This window comes from Excalfactoria chinensis, chromosome 1, assembly GCF_039878825.1.
Source record: "Excalfactoria chinensis isolate bCotChi1 chromosome 1, bCotChi1.hap2, whole genome shotgun sequence".
Lineage (NCBI taxonomy): Eukaryota > Metazoa > Chordata > Aves > Galliformes > Phasianidae > Excalfactoria > Excalfactoria chinensis.
In genome coordinates this window covers 68,751,153-68,766,901 of record NC_092825.1, presented here as the reverse complement: position 1 = coordinate 68,766,901, position 15,749 = coordinate 68,751,153, and the positions used below count along the sequence as shown (strand labels likewise).

General features: G+C 39.5%; 1 protein-coding gene across 2 annotated transcripts in view; it reads left to right on the top strand.

The window, feature by feature from the left end:
• The window catches only part of DUSP16 (dual specificity phosphatase 16), a 69,043-nt gene that overhangs the window by 37,134 nt on the left and 16,160 nt on the right, over positions 1–15,749 (top strand). For both annotated transcript variants that reach the window (XM_072357337.1, XM_072357328.1), the window contains 2 exons: positions 503–1,101; positions 2,235–2,373. In XM_072357337.1, the coding sequence (XP_072213438.1) occupies positions 871–1,101; positions 2,235–2,373 (370 nt within the window). In that variant the 5' untranslated portion in view covers positions 503–870. The remainder of the gene's footprint in view (positions 1–502; positions 1,102–2,234; positions 2,374–15,749) is intronic.

Genomic DNA, 15,749 nt, shown 5'->3' with positions numbered 1-15,749 from the left:
TAAGCTTGTCCTTTCCTTTGTACTCAGTTTTCATATTTGCACTGCTGGTTTGCAAAATGCTTTCCAAAGCATTACATTTTAAAAATGTATCATAAGTTTTTAATAACTTCTTATTTAAATGGTGAAGTGCTGAAGTGCATCTAATCCATTCTGCTATTGAAAGGAATAACAGATTTAGGGTAGTGACTCTTAATTACATTCTAACAAGTCTGATGAAGAGGGAGAGCTAGTGGCAACAGAAGTCTGCAATTAAGGCAGGGTTTGTTGTCTGAAATATAATATAATTGTGCAGGCAAGATTGTTGGAATAGATTCAAACACTGTAGTTGCAAATTCTCACTCTCAGATGTTTGGAATATTCAGCGGACGGGAACTTTTCAGGAGTGTATTATGTGGTACAGACTGCTGTGCAGTTAGCCTCAACGGTGAACATTTTGTTCTGCACGCTTCATAGCCTCATCTGGTTTGTGTTGGTTTGTTTTTTTATCTTCCCCTTCTTGCAGGCTCTCAGTCCAGTGTAAAGACGATGGTTGGGAGCAAAGGTAAAGAATGATGTAATGCAGCGGCAGCCAGAAAGCATCTTTTGTGTGAATTGTGCAATGGCTACTCCAGTCATCTCCTGATGAATCAGATGTGAAGGGTTGCTCTGTGGAATGAGCCCTTTGTAAAGGCACATCAACTGGAAGCAGGAGGAGACATTCAGCTGAAGAGCTCTTTCTGAAAATGGGTTTAACTTTTCTTTTGCCAGTCACTACCAGCATGACCTCATACACTTCTAGCACAATGCTGTGGCTAAGCCTTTGAGTACACAGCCATTACATCATCGCAGCAAATTAGAGAGGGAGGTGGTGAAAGAGGCCTCATTGTTGTCATGGCCGATGAGATGATCAGCACTCAACTCATTGTCGCTGAGAAGTTGGTGGCTTTGCTGGAGAGTGGTACTGAAAAATTGCTGCTGATTGACAGCCGCCCCTTTGTGGAATACAATACGTCCCACATCTTGGATGCCATCAATATCAACTGCTCAAAGCTTATGAAGCGGAGGCTGCAGCAGGACAAAGTTTTGATTACAGAGCTCATTCAGCATTCAGCAAAACACAAGGTAGGGGGCATTTTCCTGTTATTCTTTCTATTTGTTTAAAAACGTGCCCAGAGAGCAACTTATTTCACCTTAGGCATTTTAGTTTGAAAAAATAATAATAATAAAGAAAAAACTGGGGAGGTTGAGTTTTATAAAGACTTTGCTAGATTTGACATACTGTCAGCTAACACTAAGTTTGTCTCTGGTATACTTAGTAGCAGTGCTCTCCTCTAAATGACAAATTGACATGTAGGAATCTTAAAATTAATGAGAAAAAATATTTTCAGGGTTCTTGTAAATCGTGTAGATCACAGTCCCTGAAATGTATGCAGTGAATGCAGCAAACATTCACATTCTAAACCTTGAAGGATTCTTTGGGGCCCGTGGTGGTGCGGATTGCTAGCAGGAGGTCATACAGTTCAGAAAGAAACTGTAGCTCCGTCAATCCTGGCTCTTGCTTCCTGTTTAAAGTGCTTTCAATGTGAATAGTTTGATGGGTTTTTAAATAGTTATGAGTGAAAAGAAAATAACTAAGCTGTTTAAACATAATACCTATCTAGTGTTTTCTTTTTTAATGTCTTTAATCCATTGGTACTTGTTTCAAATATTTTGGATGACAGAAATAATCTATGGTACTGTGTTCTTGCTTTCACGTATTAAAAGCTGAAGCCTTTTTCTTACTTTAAGTGTGTTTTATACATGAACTCTTATTGATAGATGAAATGTGTGTGGCCTTCGGCAGTTTAAGGTCTCATTTGTATTTATAAATGAAAAATACTGAAGCAGAAAATGAGATTAGATCTTCTTAAAAAAAAAACTCATTTGTTGTTGTTTGAAAAAAAATAAACCTAGCTGAAGGTAAAGCATTTACAGGTGATATAAAGTCATCTAATGGTTGAAATTTGGACTGTATGCTTCAGCTTAGAGCAAATAATCAATACAAAAACTCTCAAAGGAAGTACACTTGATCAGGAATAAGAAATAACTTGCTAATAATACAAATTGGTGTGCATCCAGCCATGTATGAAACCCATGTATCTGAATTGCTGCATAGCAAACATATAGGACTTAGCTTGACTTCATGAAGATGATAATGTGCTTTTTTTAAATCATCTTCCTCCTCCCTGTCTTATCCTCAATTATGTATTTTTCAGATTGAAATTGATTGCAAGCAGGAAGTGGTAGTATACGACCAAAGCTCTAAAGATGTGACCTCTCTATCACCTGACTGCTTTCTTACTGTGCTCCTGGGCAAACTGGAGAAGAATTTCATCTCTGTATATCTGCTTTCAGGTATGATTACCATGAGAAAAAAAGCTCTTGAATAAGGAGGGAAAAAGAAAATAAATAAATAAAATCTATTGTTATGTATTGTTATATACACAATCTTATGGACTAGTGGAAAAAAATCAGCTCTAATCAATAAGGATTATGCCCTAAAGCAGAGCAGATCATCCTAAAACTTGCCTTTCTTCTTCTTCTGTACCTCTGTAGATTAGTGTCATGAAACACTAGTTTGGTCATCCCCTGCTGGATCCAATGAAGATGGTCAGAGTGTTTCCATTCTCACGCAGTGACTTCTGTAGAAAGGGATAGTACCAGAAAAGGAGTGTGTTGCAGCTCCCTAGTGCATAGTCTGGGCAAGCACCAGTCGTGCATCTCAAAGTAATACTATAGGAGCTTTTTTTCCTTATATTTAGTTCGTGGTAATTATCTGTTCAAACTGAAAATGTAACTTAAGCCACATACAAGATCATAGTTTCCATTAGCTAGCAGAGGTGAATTTAGCCACGTACAGCTGGTAAAGGTTTGTTTGGGTGTTAGAGGGAGGGAAGAGGTCTATTATGTCTCCTTATTGGTCTATATGGTCTCCTTATTTTTATTTGAAATACATGAGGCATGTATTTGAGACAAATTGTCTCTTTACAAGGATTAGATCTGAGTTTTCTTTCTGGTTAAAGAGATGGTGAAGGGGATGTTTATAAATGCAGAAACAGCAGATCGCTGAAACTCTGATGAGCTGATGATAGAGGAGAGCTAAAAAAGAAAAATGTAAAGACAGCGTTTACTACTGATTTATAACAGCTGAATGCTTGTTCCAGGAAATAAAACCAGTTAAGATGTCTCCGTAGTAAAATAACTAATGTAACACAACAGGGTGAAGTGACAATAGTTTTTCTTCTACAGTGTTTTTGTTCTGGCTTTAATCCTTGGGTAATAAAGTAGCTTTCAGTGTCTTTTTTTTTTTTTTTTTCTTCTTTTTTCCTTCTTTCCTTTGATAACAATTAAAAAACCAGCTACTTAAAACAAACAGAAGAGACCTTTTGGTGTATGGGGTGAAGGAGGAAGTGCTAGATTCTAGGTTGTACAGTACTCCTTTGAGTTTCTTGGTATGTGGATAGAAGACTAAATAAAACGTGTTGTTTCAGTGACCTGATGACCAGTGCTTATAAACATTTATTGCTTATAATGAGAGAAGGGGTCTGTGTACTGTGTAAAAAGAGAAAAAAACCCTTTGTACTTTAGTTTTCCCTAAGCCACTTGATTAGGTTTATTTAAAAGTGACCATAAATAAATATTATGTCGTAGGAAAATATTTTTTGTTGTTGAATAAGCAGCAATTAATAAATTTCTGAAATTCCTCCATTCCTTCCTGCCTCCTCCCCCCATTACTGGGCATGCAGTAAGTTTTTTTTATTATTATTATCTATTTAGGTTTTGTGTGAAGTTATGTTCAACCCTGAAGGTAGTTTTCCATTGAAGTAACTGATGTAAAGACCTCAGGGGAACCCCTACCAATTAGTTTAAGCTTCTCATCTAACCTCATAAAAATAATCTGGTGAGGAATGTTCTCAGGAATTAGAATATTTGTTTTGATTCTTACTTTTCAGCTGTACACAAAATATTGAAATGTGCGTACTGAAAGCTTAACCTACTCGCATCGCTGCATCTACTCTGCTGGGTTAAATAAGTCCTAAACATGGAGATGTGGCAATCTTAACAGTATTTAAGAACTGGATTTAGTTTTATGGAGTCCTGTTCCTAGTTACAGTATTTTTGTGATGTTTCTGCTTGCTCTGCAGAAACAGCTGAGGGGGATTACTGACTCCCTTGATGAATTAGCATTATTAAGGTGGGAAACAGCAGAAGTCTTATTTAAATCCTTTTCCACTTGGCCAGTGGAAAGCATTCACATTCTGCTTCCTAAAACATTTGCTCTTCCCTTCTCTTATCCTTGTTTGTTCCTACTTGTGCAAATACAAATATCTTAATGACAGATACCTTTCAGATGTTGCCTTTGATGAGAGCGAAGTGGAGATATTTAAGGGCGTGTATGTTTGTGTGTAAAAAAACTTACTCTAAATAGGACTTCTGACCTTCTTAGCTTCCCCCCTTCCACTCTCCCTTCCAAAAAAATAACCCAACAATGAAGCAGAAGTTCTTACCTTTCTGTATTGCCAACCTAAGATTAAATATTATGATAGCCTAACACAAAAGCACTCTGCTTACTCTGAACTAAAACTTAAAGCAATGATTAATGTACATGGTGGATGTGGAGCAATGGTACATGTCTAAAAGGGACTAGATAACCATTAAAGGTAATGTAGTATCACCGAAAGAGTTTCACTGAATTTTTTAAGAGTCCTGCTGCACGAACAGCATATTTTGCCAGCAAACTATGAAAAGCATATTTTCTTTCTTTTTTTTTTTCTTTTGTCATTGATTTGCCACTTAGACTTGCTGTACCCCAGTATTCAGTACCACGAAGAACAGCCCATACATAAATTTTGTCTAAGTAAGGCACCAGATCATAAGGTGTGTGTGAAAAGGGAGTTAAATAGGCTTCGAAGCCCTTTGTGAGCTTCTGGATCTACCTGTGATATAGTTATGTATGTGATTGCATTTCACTAGATTCATGCCTCATTAAGTAGTATAGACCTGATGTGCAGATGTAATCAGGATTGTGTATACCTAAATACTGTCTGTAGAAAACTTAATTTGTGATCAGAGATGAAGTTTCCATGCTTCAAATGGATGAATCAGACTGCTGGGAAGGGACAGTTGGTCTCACACCCAAGTCAGATGGGAGATGTCCTGAAAAGGAGTCCATGGACTTCTGCAGACTTTACTGCTTACTACGTGAGTTATTTTTGTAGCTGTAAAAATCAGTAGCAAAGAATAGCAGGTTTTCTAGGTGGGCAGTGTGAAGGCCTTATGTGACTCGCAGAGTCAGAGAGCTGTACACCACCACTCCAAATCCTCTGTTGGGTGTGGGTGTGGGTGTCATCACCCCATAAAAAATTTGTGTTGAATGGCAGTAGAAACTCAAGAGGTGAGTTGTCTACTAATCTCTGCTACAGTTATGCTTTTGAAATCTGTGAGCAATTAAATGATTTGATGAATTTTGCTTTCACAAGACCTCTCTGATAAGCTTTTACAGAGCACAAAGCTGCTGTGATAAGCAGAAAGGCATTAATTATTAATTTTGCATTCAGCAGTGAATGCTGGTGACATACAGCGGTCAATGAATGGAATCATAAATGTGTGAGTATGAAAACACAAACAGAATGAGTTCAGTGAGACTGGGCAAAGGTCCTGGAAACAAAATAGTAAGAGATTAGCCAGGGACTGTTGTAAGCAGTGTTTTAGTTGAAACCCTAAATCACTGTTTCCCCATGGCCTGTCCCTCACTAACACTATGTGCACAAAGTGGTAGACTTGCATGCAGGACCCAGAGAAGGAAACAAAGAGCTCTTCTACAGTTCTGTTTATGCTGGCATTTTTCTTAAAAATATTTGAAATCATAAGTTGATATAAAGGAGTCCTAATACTCTGGCAATACTGACATTAATGCATGTTTACCATAGTATTTTCTCTACTTACCTAAAACAGAGCTAAGTGGAAAAGAGCACAGTGTTTTCTCCCTGCTTTCTCTCTAGAAAAACTGTCTTGTGGCAGAGGAGAAGGAAATCTTAAGGATGTTCTTTAATATGCAGGGTTAGTCATTTCCATCTCTTGAAGCGAGCAGAGTTGAAAAGCTGAGCTTTTCTCCCTCCTTCTGCAGCCCCACATGCCAGGGAGGAGGGTACCTTGTGTGAACTAAAAGATGGCATGAGTTAGTTGCCGTTTCTGCAACTGGTACATTTCGAACATTTGGAATTGGAGTTTATAATAATCTTTGGTTGTGGCTCAAGTTGTGAGCAAGTCTTTGGAGCATTCCTCAAAGAGAAGAGCACATTCCCATATAGGGGTTATTAACATATTCAAGTTATTTGCACGTTGGAATAATAATAGCACAAGCAGTTAAATATCCTGCTGACCTTCAGAGGAAGAAGGGCTGTCAGGTTTCCTTGTATTCTGTTAATGCCATTAGAAGCAAGTCTAATGAAAAAGGCAGAAATCTTGCAGACCTGATGCAGTATTCCCTCTATGAATATAGAAAAATTAGTACCCTTGGCTACAGCTGCTTCTCTGCTAATATTCTCTCAACCCTTGTGTACTTAAAATGAAGCTTTGAGTGTTAGCTTAGTGCTGTGATTGTTTTAAGCACTTGAAAAATGGGAGTAGGGTTTATTACTTTCATATGTGTATTCTTTTGCTATCTTGTAAGAGAGCAAAGTTTGACTAGCATGAAACTCTCATAACATTTCTCAAACCCAAGAATAACTTGTTAAGTTGGCTTTTGTTTGGGATACCTCTGGGTGTTTGTGAAACTTAATTGACTGCAATCATGACTGGGATTTTTTTTTTAAAGGCAGAAGGGTCAGCTGTGAGTGTCCAGTCTGTTCCCCATGCATGCTGTTAGTGTGACTCTCCTGCTACTACATGCTACCTGGGTGGGAGGATGGAGCTGGCTCTGTTCTTGTACCCTCAGCCTTGTTTGCTTAACCCACCTATTAACCTTCTCTTACCAAAGGCAAAAACACTTGGGGCAAAGAACTCCCTTCACTACTGTGCTTGTAAAACACTTAGTGCAACAGAACCACTTTCTAAACACTGCTATAATAATAATAAGTTTTCTGAAGGTGAAACTTGAGTCTACTGAACAAAGTGCACGCGACTGATGAGAGGGAACTGGAAGGGAGGTGTGGAGGAGTACTGTCCATTGTGATTGCCGTGCTGCTGGTAGGGCTCTGCAGCCCCAGCCTGTGTAATGGAAAATGGCAAGCAGCCCTGCCAGCTGAGCTGGAATGCAGGAATTGAGATGGTCTGCAGAGCTCTGCAGCTCGTTTAAACAGCGTGGAAACACTGGAGATTCCTAAAACTGAGTGAGAGAGCTTACATCTTCTACTCATTATGGCAGGGGAAAAATCTGTAGTGCGGCTTTTAGGTAAATATTTTAACGTGCAATGGGAACGCGACTGTGAACGTGTTAAGTTTTGATGTTAATTGGATCACAGGCTCTTACACATTTGTGTTTTGTACACTTTCTGTTTTTGCTACAGTTCTGTTTGTGTTTGATTTCTGCATCGTTTTCAGTAACATTATACATGTTATGTTCCTGGCACTGATCAGTATGAACAGAATCAACTTCCAGATTGCTACGGGGGTAGGAGTCGGGGACAAGGCAGCTGAACACTGAGTATACTCCGTTGCATACCTTTGTTGTACACGGAAGTTTGGAAAGGCTTACTTAAAGTTGATTTAAATTATGTTGTGGAGGTAGTTGCAAATTTTGTGATACTACTAATTTATTTATTAGTATATCACTGTATAAAAATTAAGATTACTGCCTGTAATGAAAAAGTCGATTCTGGATTAAAAGAATGTAGTGGAAACTTCTGCCAAATAAGAAGGTTTTAAAATCTCTTTTTTGCAACTCTCCTACTTTGTGCATGTTATCTTTGGTTTTTGACTCACCACTTGGGTTTTAAACCTTTTCCACTCCCTGCTACTTTACTACTTCAAAATAACAGCTTGACAATGGTAACGCTGATGAACTGGCAGACAGGATCTTGTGAGAACAGGAGGGAGGTGGTTTCTAGTCTGCTTCTAAGAGATCATTGAAGAAATCCAGTGTCTCTCTTTGGTGTAATTTGAACTGTTGGAACCCAAAAGGGAATGAAAAAGAAGTGCCTAATATGGATAGCATTTAAGAGTAACATCAATATTTTCTCTGTTACCGTGTGCATGGTCATTAGGCTTTTTCTGCAGACTCTGTGACCTGTAAAAACAGACATTTGCTTTTAATCTCCACAACAGAAGCAAGAGATGAGATCTGTCTGTGCTGCAGGGACAGCTGGACCTACTGGCACGTTGTATAGAACATTTTGTAGGCTGTTTTTGGCGCAAAGTTTTACTCATACCAACCTCACAGTCACTGCCATGTTGTCTGTCTTTCCGCTGTCACCAACAAAAGATGTTTTAAGCTTGTTGGTCAGCTTCAATAAGGCTTTACAAAAGGAGTAATTAAATTGGAAAAATAATGGAAGTTCTTGTAAGCCCTATGGAAATGAGCAAGGCTGCAGTGGACAGCCTCAAATTAGTGTCTCCCCCTAAAAAGTAACTTCAGGTCAAGCTGCACTGAATTTTCAGCAGAACAAAGCAGCAGTACCACGTGGGTTCCAGTGATGCAAGAGGAGTCTTGGAGCTCCAACTATGACAGCCAGATGAGGATCCACTATATAACAGCTCTGCAGTCCTCCTAGTTGCTTGATTGGAAAACCCGTTCAATCAATGGAAAGTGGAACTCTGCTTGAAAGTGGAGCTCTGCCATGATTGGTGCTTGAAACAGTAATTTTGAAGGCAGGATGTTAGGATTATCTTCTGATTGATTTTTCTGTATCATTGAAATAACATGTAGGTTAAGGCACGGGATGAATGTATGAGAGATCATCTGTGATATATTCTATATGTATGCAAAGGAAAGAATATGTGTGGATTGTCCCTCATGATGAGTGTTACTGTAACAGGCATATTTGGCAGAAGTATTTTCTATTTATTACATGAGGCCAACAGCCTGATTACTATAGTATGTTGTGTAAGCACTAGTGAGCTGCTTGAGGTGATCTTTGAAAGCTAGTGGGAGGACAATATGCATTTTTCTCTCTTTCCAGCAACCTATTTAGTGTAGGGCAAGAGAGTAAAGGGGGCACTGGTCTGGTGGATGAGGGTAGATGTGCAGGGTAGATGCCGTAGCTGATCTGCATAATGGCAGATGAAATTTTATTGGACCAGTTGCAGTGTCATAAAGCCAACTTGTGTTAGTGTGAGGATGGCACGTGTGTTGATGGGAATGATGAAAATGCTTGAATTTCAAAAACTGAATTTTAGTATGTAGAAGTATGTAGAATTTTAGTATGTAGAATCATAGAATTGCTCAGGTTGGAAAAGACCTTAAGGATCGTCAACTCCAACCACAACCTAACCATACTACCCCAACTCTAACAACCCTCTGCTAAATCATGTCCCTGAGCGCCACATCCAAGTGGTTTTTAAACACATTCAGGGATGGTGACTCAACCACCTCCCTGGGGAGCCTATTCCAGTGTTTAACAACCCTGTCTGTAGATGATATCCAACCCACACCTCCTCTGGTGCAACTTGAGGTCATTTCCCCTCATCCTGTCACCAGTGAGAAGAGACCAATCCCACTCTTTCTGCAATCACCTTTGAGGTATTTGAAAGGAGCAATAAGGTCTCCCCTCAGCCTCCTCTTCCCCAGACTAAACAGCCCCTGTTCCTTCAGTCATCCCTTGTAGGGCATATTCCCTTCACAAGCCTTGTTGCCCTTCTTTGGACTTGCTCCAGCACCTCCATGTCCCTTCTGTATTAAGGTGCCCAAAACTGAACACAGTACTCAAGGTGAGGCCTCACCAATGCCAAGTACAGGAGCAGGATGACTTCCCTAGTCCTGCTCACGACACCATTCCTGTTACAAGCCAGGATGCCATTGGCTTTCTTGGCCACCTGGGCACACTGCTGGCTCATATTCAGCCAACTGCCCATCAGCACACCAAGGTCCCTTTCCACCAGGCAGCTTTCCAGCCACTCCTCCCCAAGCGTGTAGGGTTGCCTGGGGTTGTTGTGAGCAATATGCAGGACCCAACTCTTGGCCCTGTTGAAACTCTCACATTTGGCCTTGGCCCTTTGATGAAGTCTATCCAGGTCCCTCTGTACTGCCTTTCTCCCTTCTGGCAGATCAATGCTCCCTCCCAACTTGGTGTTGTCTGTACTCAATCCCCTTGTCAGGATCATTAATAAAGATGTTAAATAGATGCAGCCCCAGTACTGACCCCTGGAGGACACCACTCCTGACTGGATTCCAGCTCAATTCTGCCCCCTCCCATACGCTAAAGCTTTCACAAATACTTGAATTTCCCTAAGGAAAACAAAACAAAACAAAGAAACAAACAAACAAAAAAACCAACAAAAAAAAAAAAACAAAAAAAAAAACCACCAAGTTTATTTATCTATTTGTTTACTTATTTTTGAATTCAGAATCTCTTGTTGAATGTGTCCTGAAGCAGTTAAATTTTGATAGGTGAAGCCACACTTCCACCAAGAGATGGAACCAGTGTGTGGGAGGAATGAAAATGAGGGCAGTGAAAAAGCAGCTTAATGTAATAAACCAAAGAAGCATATTCCCTTTTCCTGTGTGTCATATCTCATTATGTTTGCATTTATCTTGAATGGTTTTATTGAGTATTGGATAAAACCATGAAATATTATTTGTTCTTCACAACTCTGTATTAAAAGTGTTTAAAAGAAAAAATGAAAAGGAACGGAGGGTTAACTACCCTTTCATTTGCAAACGATCCCTATTGGATTTCATAGCTACTATCTTTGCTACTAAAGTGTGGCAATTGGCAGCTTTGTGGAGTGCTCCTCATCTGTTTCCATGTAAAATAAAACAGATACAAATACTTGTGATTATTTCTCTTTATTCATTTAGAATTCTTCTCTAATGGTAGTTAAACTAAACAGTTCTAAGTATCTGGATGGGTTCCATTCAGTTAATGGAAGGTAGTAGTTCCCAAATCAACAAAAGTTCTCTGGCCATCATGTGTTGCCACCTGATCCCGTTGTCTTTTCCTCTCCTTTTCCTTCTGCTGGTGATGCTAATTAGGAGATTTATTTATACAAGGATTTATGCATTGAATGTATGAGAAAGAGTAACTTACATTGTTGAAGTCTGCTAAAATCTTTTCATCTCTTCTGGTTTTGTTCCTGTTTTCTTTCCTGACCTGGCTGAGAAGGGAGCCAAAGCTTCTGATATTGAGATTCCTTTAACAATCATACCTTGATGATGAAAATTGTAACACATGTATATGGTTAGGAAACTGCAGTGCCTTTAATCAGAGGAAGTCTCTAGTCAGCACTTTGCAGAGCCATAGCAATAGAGTAAGATGCCAGATCTTGCCAAATTTCTGTTAATAGATATGAAATCTTGTAAGCAAGAAATGTGGGCTTTTGCATCAAGGAGGTGGTGGACTCTCATAAAGGTTTAGGTTGCAAAACCACTAACAGCTCTTGGCACTTTAGTGTGCTATCATAGGGTCTCGTGTTTGAATTGCAGCCTTGAGAGGGGAACAGAAAAAGTCAGTACTAGGATAGGAAGGGTACTGCATTCCACTAAATGTGCTGTGACCACAGGATGCTCTTTGAAAACTGACATCATTTTGCTAGTCTGGTAGCTTTAGCAAGCTACCCAAGCAAGAGTTGAGACAGCTTTGGGTAGTTACAGAACTTTGCAGTCTTCTGATGGATTATCTAAAATCAGTGCAAAACTAAATGAGTTTACTTTTGACTCAGAGATGTAGAGGATAAGCAGCTGAATGTCACAGTCCATTTATCACTGCTACCTTGACATTTCTTACTTCATGTTGGAAAATGTTTCAGATGATAAAGCCTGAAAGTCGCTTTTGTCTGTTACTTAAACTTGTTCTCATAGTGATGGAAATCATCGTTCCTAAAGGTTTTTCTCTGAGACTTGGGTAGTCTGTTGCACATGTTAAGCAGACTTAAGAGTTCCACTCACCACTTGCTACCAGCCAGAGAATATGAGGACTTGCATATTGGCAGTCATGACAGAAGCAGCTGCCTATTTAAAAGTGAAGGAGATGCAGGCAAATGGAGATGTCAGCTACTCTTTTAAACGTAAGTTAGTCTCACTATGACATGAAAAGTCAGTAAATGCTGTTATTCCAGATCCCTGATGTGTTACAGTGGAAGCAATCAGTAGTTAATTAGGATGCCTACAAGAGTGTGTTCTCATGATACAGATTTTGTCTGTGGGATTTTTATTATTATTTTTTTAATTTTTAAATCAATTTTTTGGCAAAGGAGGGTCTGGAATGCGGCTTTCCTATTGTGAGCATCATAAATCTGTTGTTGAAAATCTACTAACCTTTTCTGAAATAAACATAGAAAATGACATGGAAGATGGATTAATGTTTGAAACAAGTCATTGATTACTCACTTTCTGAAGTCAGTGCACCACAGAACCTGCTTAGATTGGGAGCTAATCTACAATAGCAAGTTAAAACATATGTAGAAGAAATGAGAGGTCACTTGGGAGCAAGAGTAAGGATAGTCAGGTAACAGTGGCACAGGTACCTGATATGAAAATGTTGTGGTTGTAGGTGATGTTGTAAAGGTACTGGACTAACATGTTACTGGGAAAGCGTGTCTTAAAGGGGTGGCTTTTTAGGGATCAGTGTCCCAGATGAAGTGTTGGTGCATCTAAAATCGCTTTGAGCTTGCAGTCTCTGTTTTTAACACAGCAGTGCCTAACTTTTGTGGTTGTTTTTTGTTTGTTTGTTTTTGTTTGTTTTTCAGTATCCATACAGAAGTGAGACTAACCTGTAGGTATTTGGGAAAATTCTTAAAACAAGCTGTTATGGTTGGAAAGATTAGGGTGGTGGAAAGGTGATACAAGAGTGAAATGGCAAAAGGGACAAAAAGGGAAAGAATGCTCACCCATCTGCAAAGGGTTAGGCTTGTGGGGAAAACTCCAAAAGGGAGGGATCTCCAACCAGATATCCTTCCCTTGTGTCAGTCAGTCCTTAAATGGGATCTAAGAGAGGTGCAGCCAGGCTCCACCCCTTCTGGTCACACAGCTGAATCGCCTTCACCTTTGCTCTCAGGGCTGACCCAGTCCTTTCCCCAGGTACTCAATCAGTGATTCAGGCCATGACTCAACAGTTCCCATACACAAGCAAAAAAACACAGCTTTGCCCATGTTGTCTTTACCAAGAAAGCACAAATGTAAAATCTCTTCTTTGCTTCTGTGGCTTCTTTATAAGCAACAAGAGTCACCTCATTTTGGAAAAGCTCCAGAAAGCAGCCATCAACTTTCCCAAGAGTTAAATAAAGAGCAGATGAAACCAAAGATTGATTTTTTTTTATTTTTATTTTTTTCTTTTGCCTTGATTTTATTTCTTTCCCTTCTTCAAAGGATTCTGCCTTCCAAGCCTCTCTAGGAATTGCTGGGCTCTGCCACCATATCTTCCATAAAATTCATCTAAAAGACATGTAATAGCAAAAAATTCAAGGATTGCTCCCTGCAGCAGAGGGGAATTATTATGCTATACATCGGAGAATTTGCAAGTTTTGGGAACTTTTTGTCACGTGCTTAATACATTAAACAAGTAGTATCTGTGCTCCTGAGCAGACAGGTTGTGAAATAAGGAGGAAGCCTACTAACAAGAATTAAAAATGTCAGAGCCAAGCTTTTACAATGTTCCTAGCATATTTGCTTCAGTTTACGATGATGATTTGTGGTAGGCAGTGCCTTGGGCTGGTATCTTCCAGTGTACCCAGCCCATGCCAAAGTCCAACCATATCTCATGTGGTCTGACCCATTTCCCAGCTGGGAGTTTCTCCTGCCCACCTCTCACAGGATTGTGAAACTCTACTGTAAGCCCGTTTAACTCATTAACCTGGCTGAAACTACTTCAGCAAGAAATAAACACATTTAAAAATGACAGGGAGGAGAAAGCATATACATGAGTATTTTTTAACAGATTCTAGTGCTTGTAACATCAGATCACAGTTCATGGATTACACAGCCAGGAATGGAAGATGGAGATGTAACACAGGATGGTACAGCTGTTGCATTTGCTTACTGGCCTTTGAACCTTCAGATTGCTGTACTTGGACCTGTGCTTTTGAGCTTTCTTTTATCTAACTAGATCCTAGGCCTGTTCTTTTCTTTGCTCTGTAGGGTGTGGGGCTCTCTCTTCTCTGGCATGAAAAAACATCTCACAGTTCAGCTCCTAAAAAGCAGCATTAGTCATCCCTGGGACTTTAGAATCACAGAATCACTAAGGTTGGAAAAGACCTACAAGATCATCCTGTCCAGCCATCTACCTATCACCAATAGTTCTCACTAAACCACGTCCCTCAACACAGCGTCTAACAACTTTGCAGAACACCTCCCCTGAGATGCAGCCTTGTGCTGATGGCAGCCTGTGCACAGCAGTGTTTGCTCCGCACATGAGATTCATCTAAGGAACATACTGAGCAAGAAGAAAAGAATTACTATACTTATTTTGTCTCTATTCCTTCTTAAACCTCCTCTGGTACTGCCTTGGCAACAGTTTGTCTCTCTAATGAAGAAAAAACTCCCTCTGTTAGAAACGCAGGTCTCTCTAAGTCTTTGCAGTTCTGTGAAGCTTAGTGTTTGCTTTTAAAAATAAGCAAATACTTCTATTACTGTTTTTAGCAGGTTTTCCAATGTGGTTTTCCAGTGTTTTCCTTCATGTGACCCAGGTAGATCCTGCGTACTCCCAAATGCCTGCTGTTTTACCAAAAAAAGCTTTTGTTCTGAAAACTGCTTGCTGGTTTCTTTGTTTAACAGTTTAAATGGGCTGTTACACGCATACCTGTTACCTTGTTTTTTTCCTACATTTACTGAAAACAGAATTTGAAATACAAAGAGTAGAAAAAAAAAATAATCAGACAACGGTAACACAAGCTTTGACAGAACAGTACTTTATCATATTGCTGAATAATTCTAATTCATGTCTTCAAACTGTAATAATACAGAACATAGCATTTGCCAGATTAGGATTTGCCGCACGTTAATACTGCTTTTTCTTGATGATAAAAATGTGTCTTGTTCTACACTTAATTACTCTTCCTTCACTTAGAGCTCCACTTGTCTTTATGCTTTTAATCAGAGAAAGTAGCTGGGAACTTCGACTTGCATTTGTGCCTGATCCTTACCAACTGGCTGTTATGTGGTAAAAACTGCCAAAAAAAAAAAAAAAAAAAAAAGCCTGTAACTACTGAGCTGAACAGCTGCGTGCAGTTCTTTAGATTTAATTATGTATGGGAATGAACTTTGGATTCAGCTAGTTTGTAAAAAGCCAGCCACATTTTTGAGAGAAAATATTTAGTCAGAGCTTAGGTTGCTTGCTGGAAGTCTCGTTCTAGTTTTGTTCTTCAGCTGTCAGTAGGGCTGTTTGAAGCCCAGTTGGTAGCACAGATATATAATACAGTTTTTGCCACAGGAAGGAAACAGGGACCTGGCAAAGCTACAAAAAGATGCACAACTTCAGCTGTATGTTATACATTTGTGTCTGCAGTAGGCTCTGCCTTGCTTTTTAGAATCACAGAACCATAGAACATGCCAAGCTGGGAGGGACCAACAAGGATCATGGACTCCAACTCCTGGCTTTACATGTTACCACCCAAATCTCAAACCCTATGCCTGAGAGCAC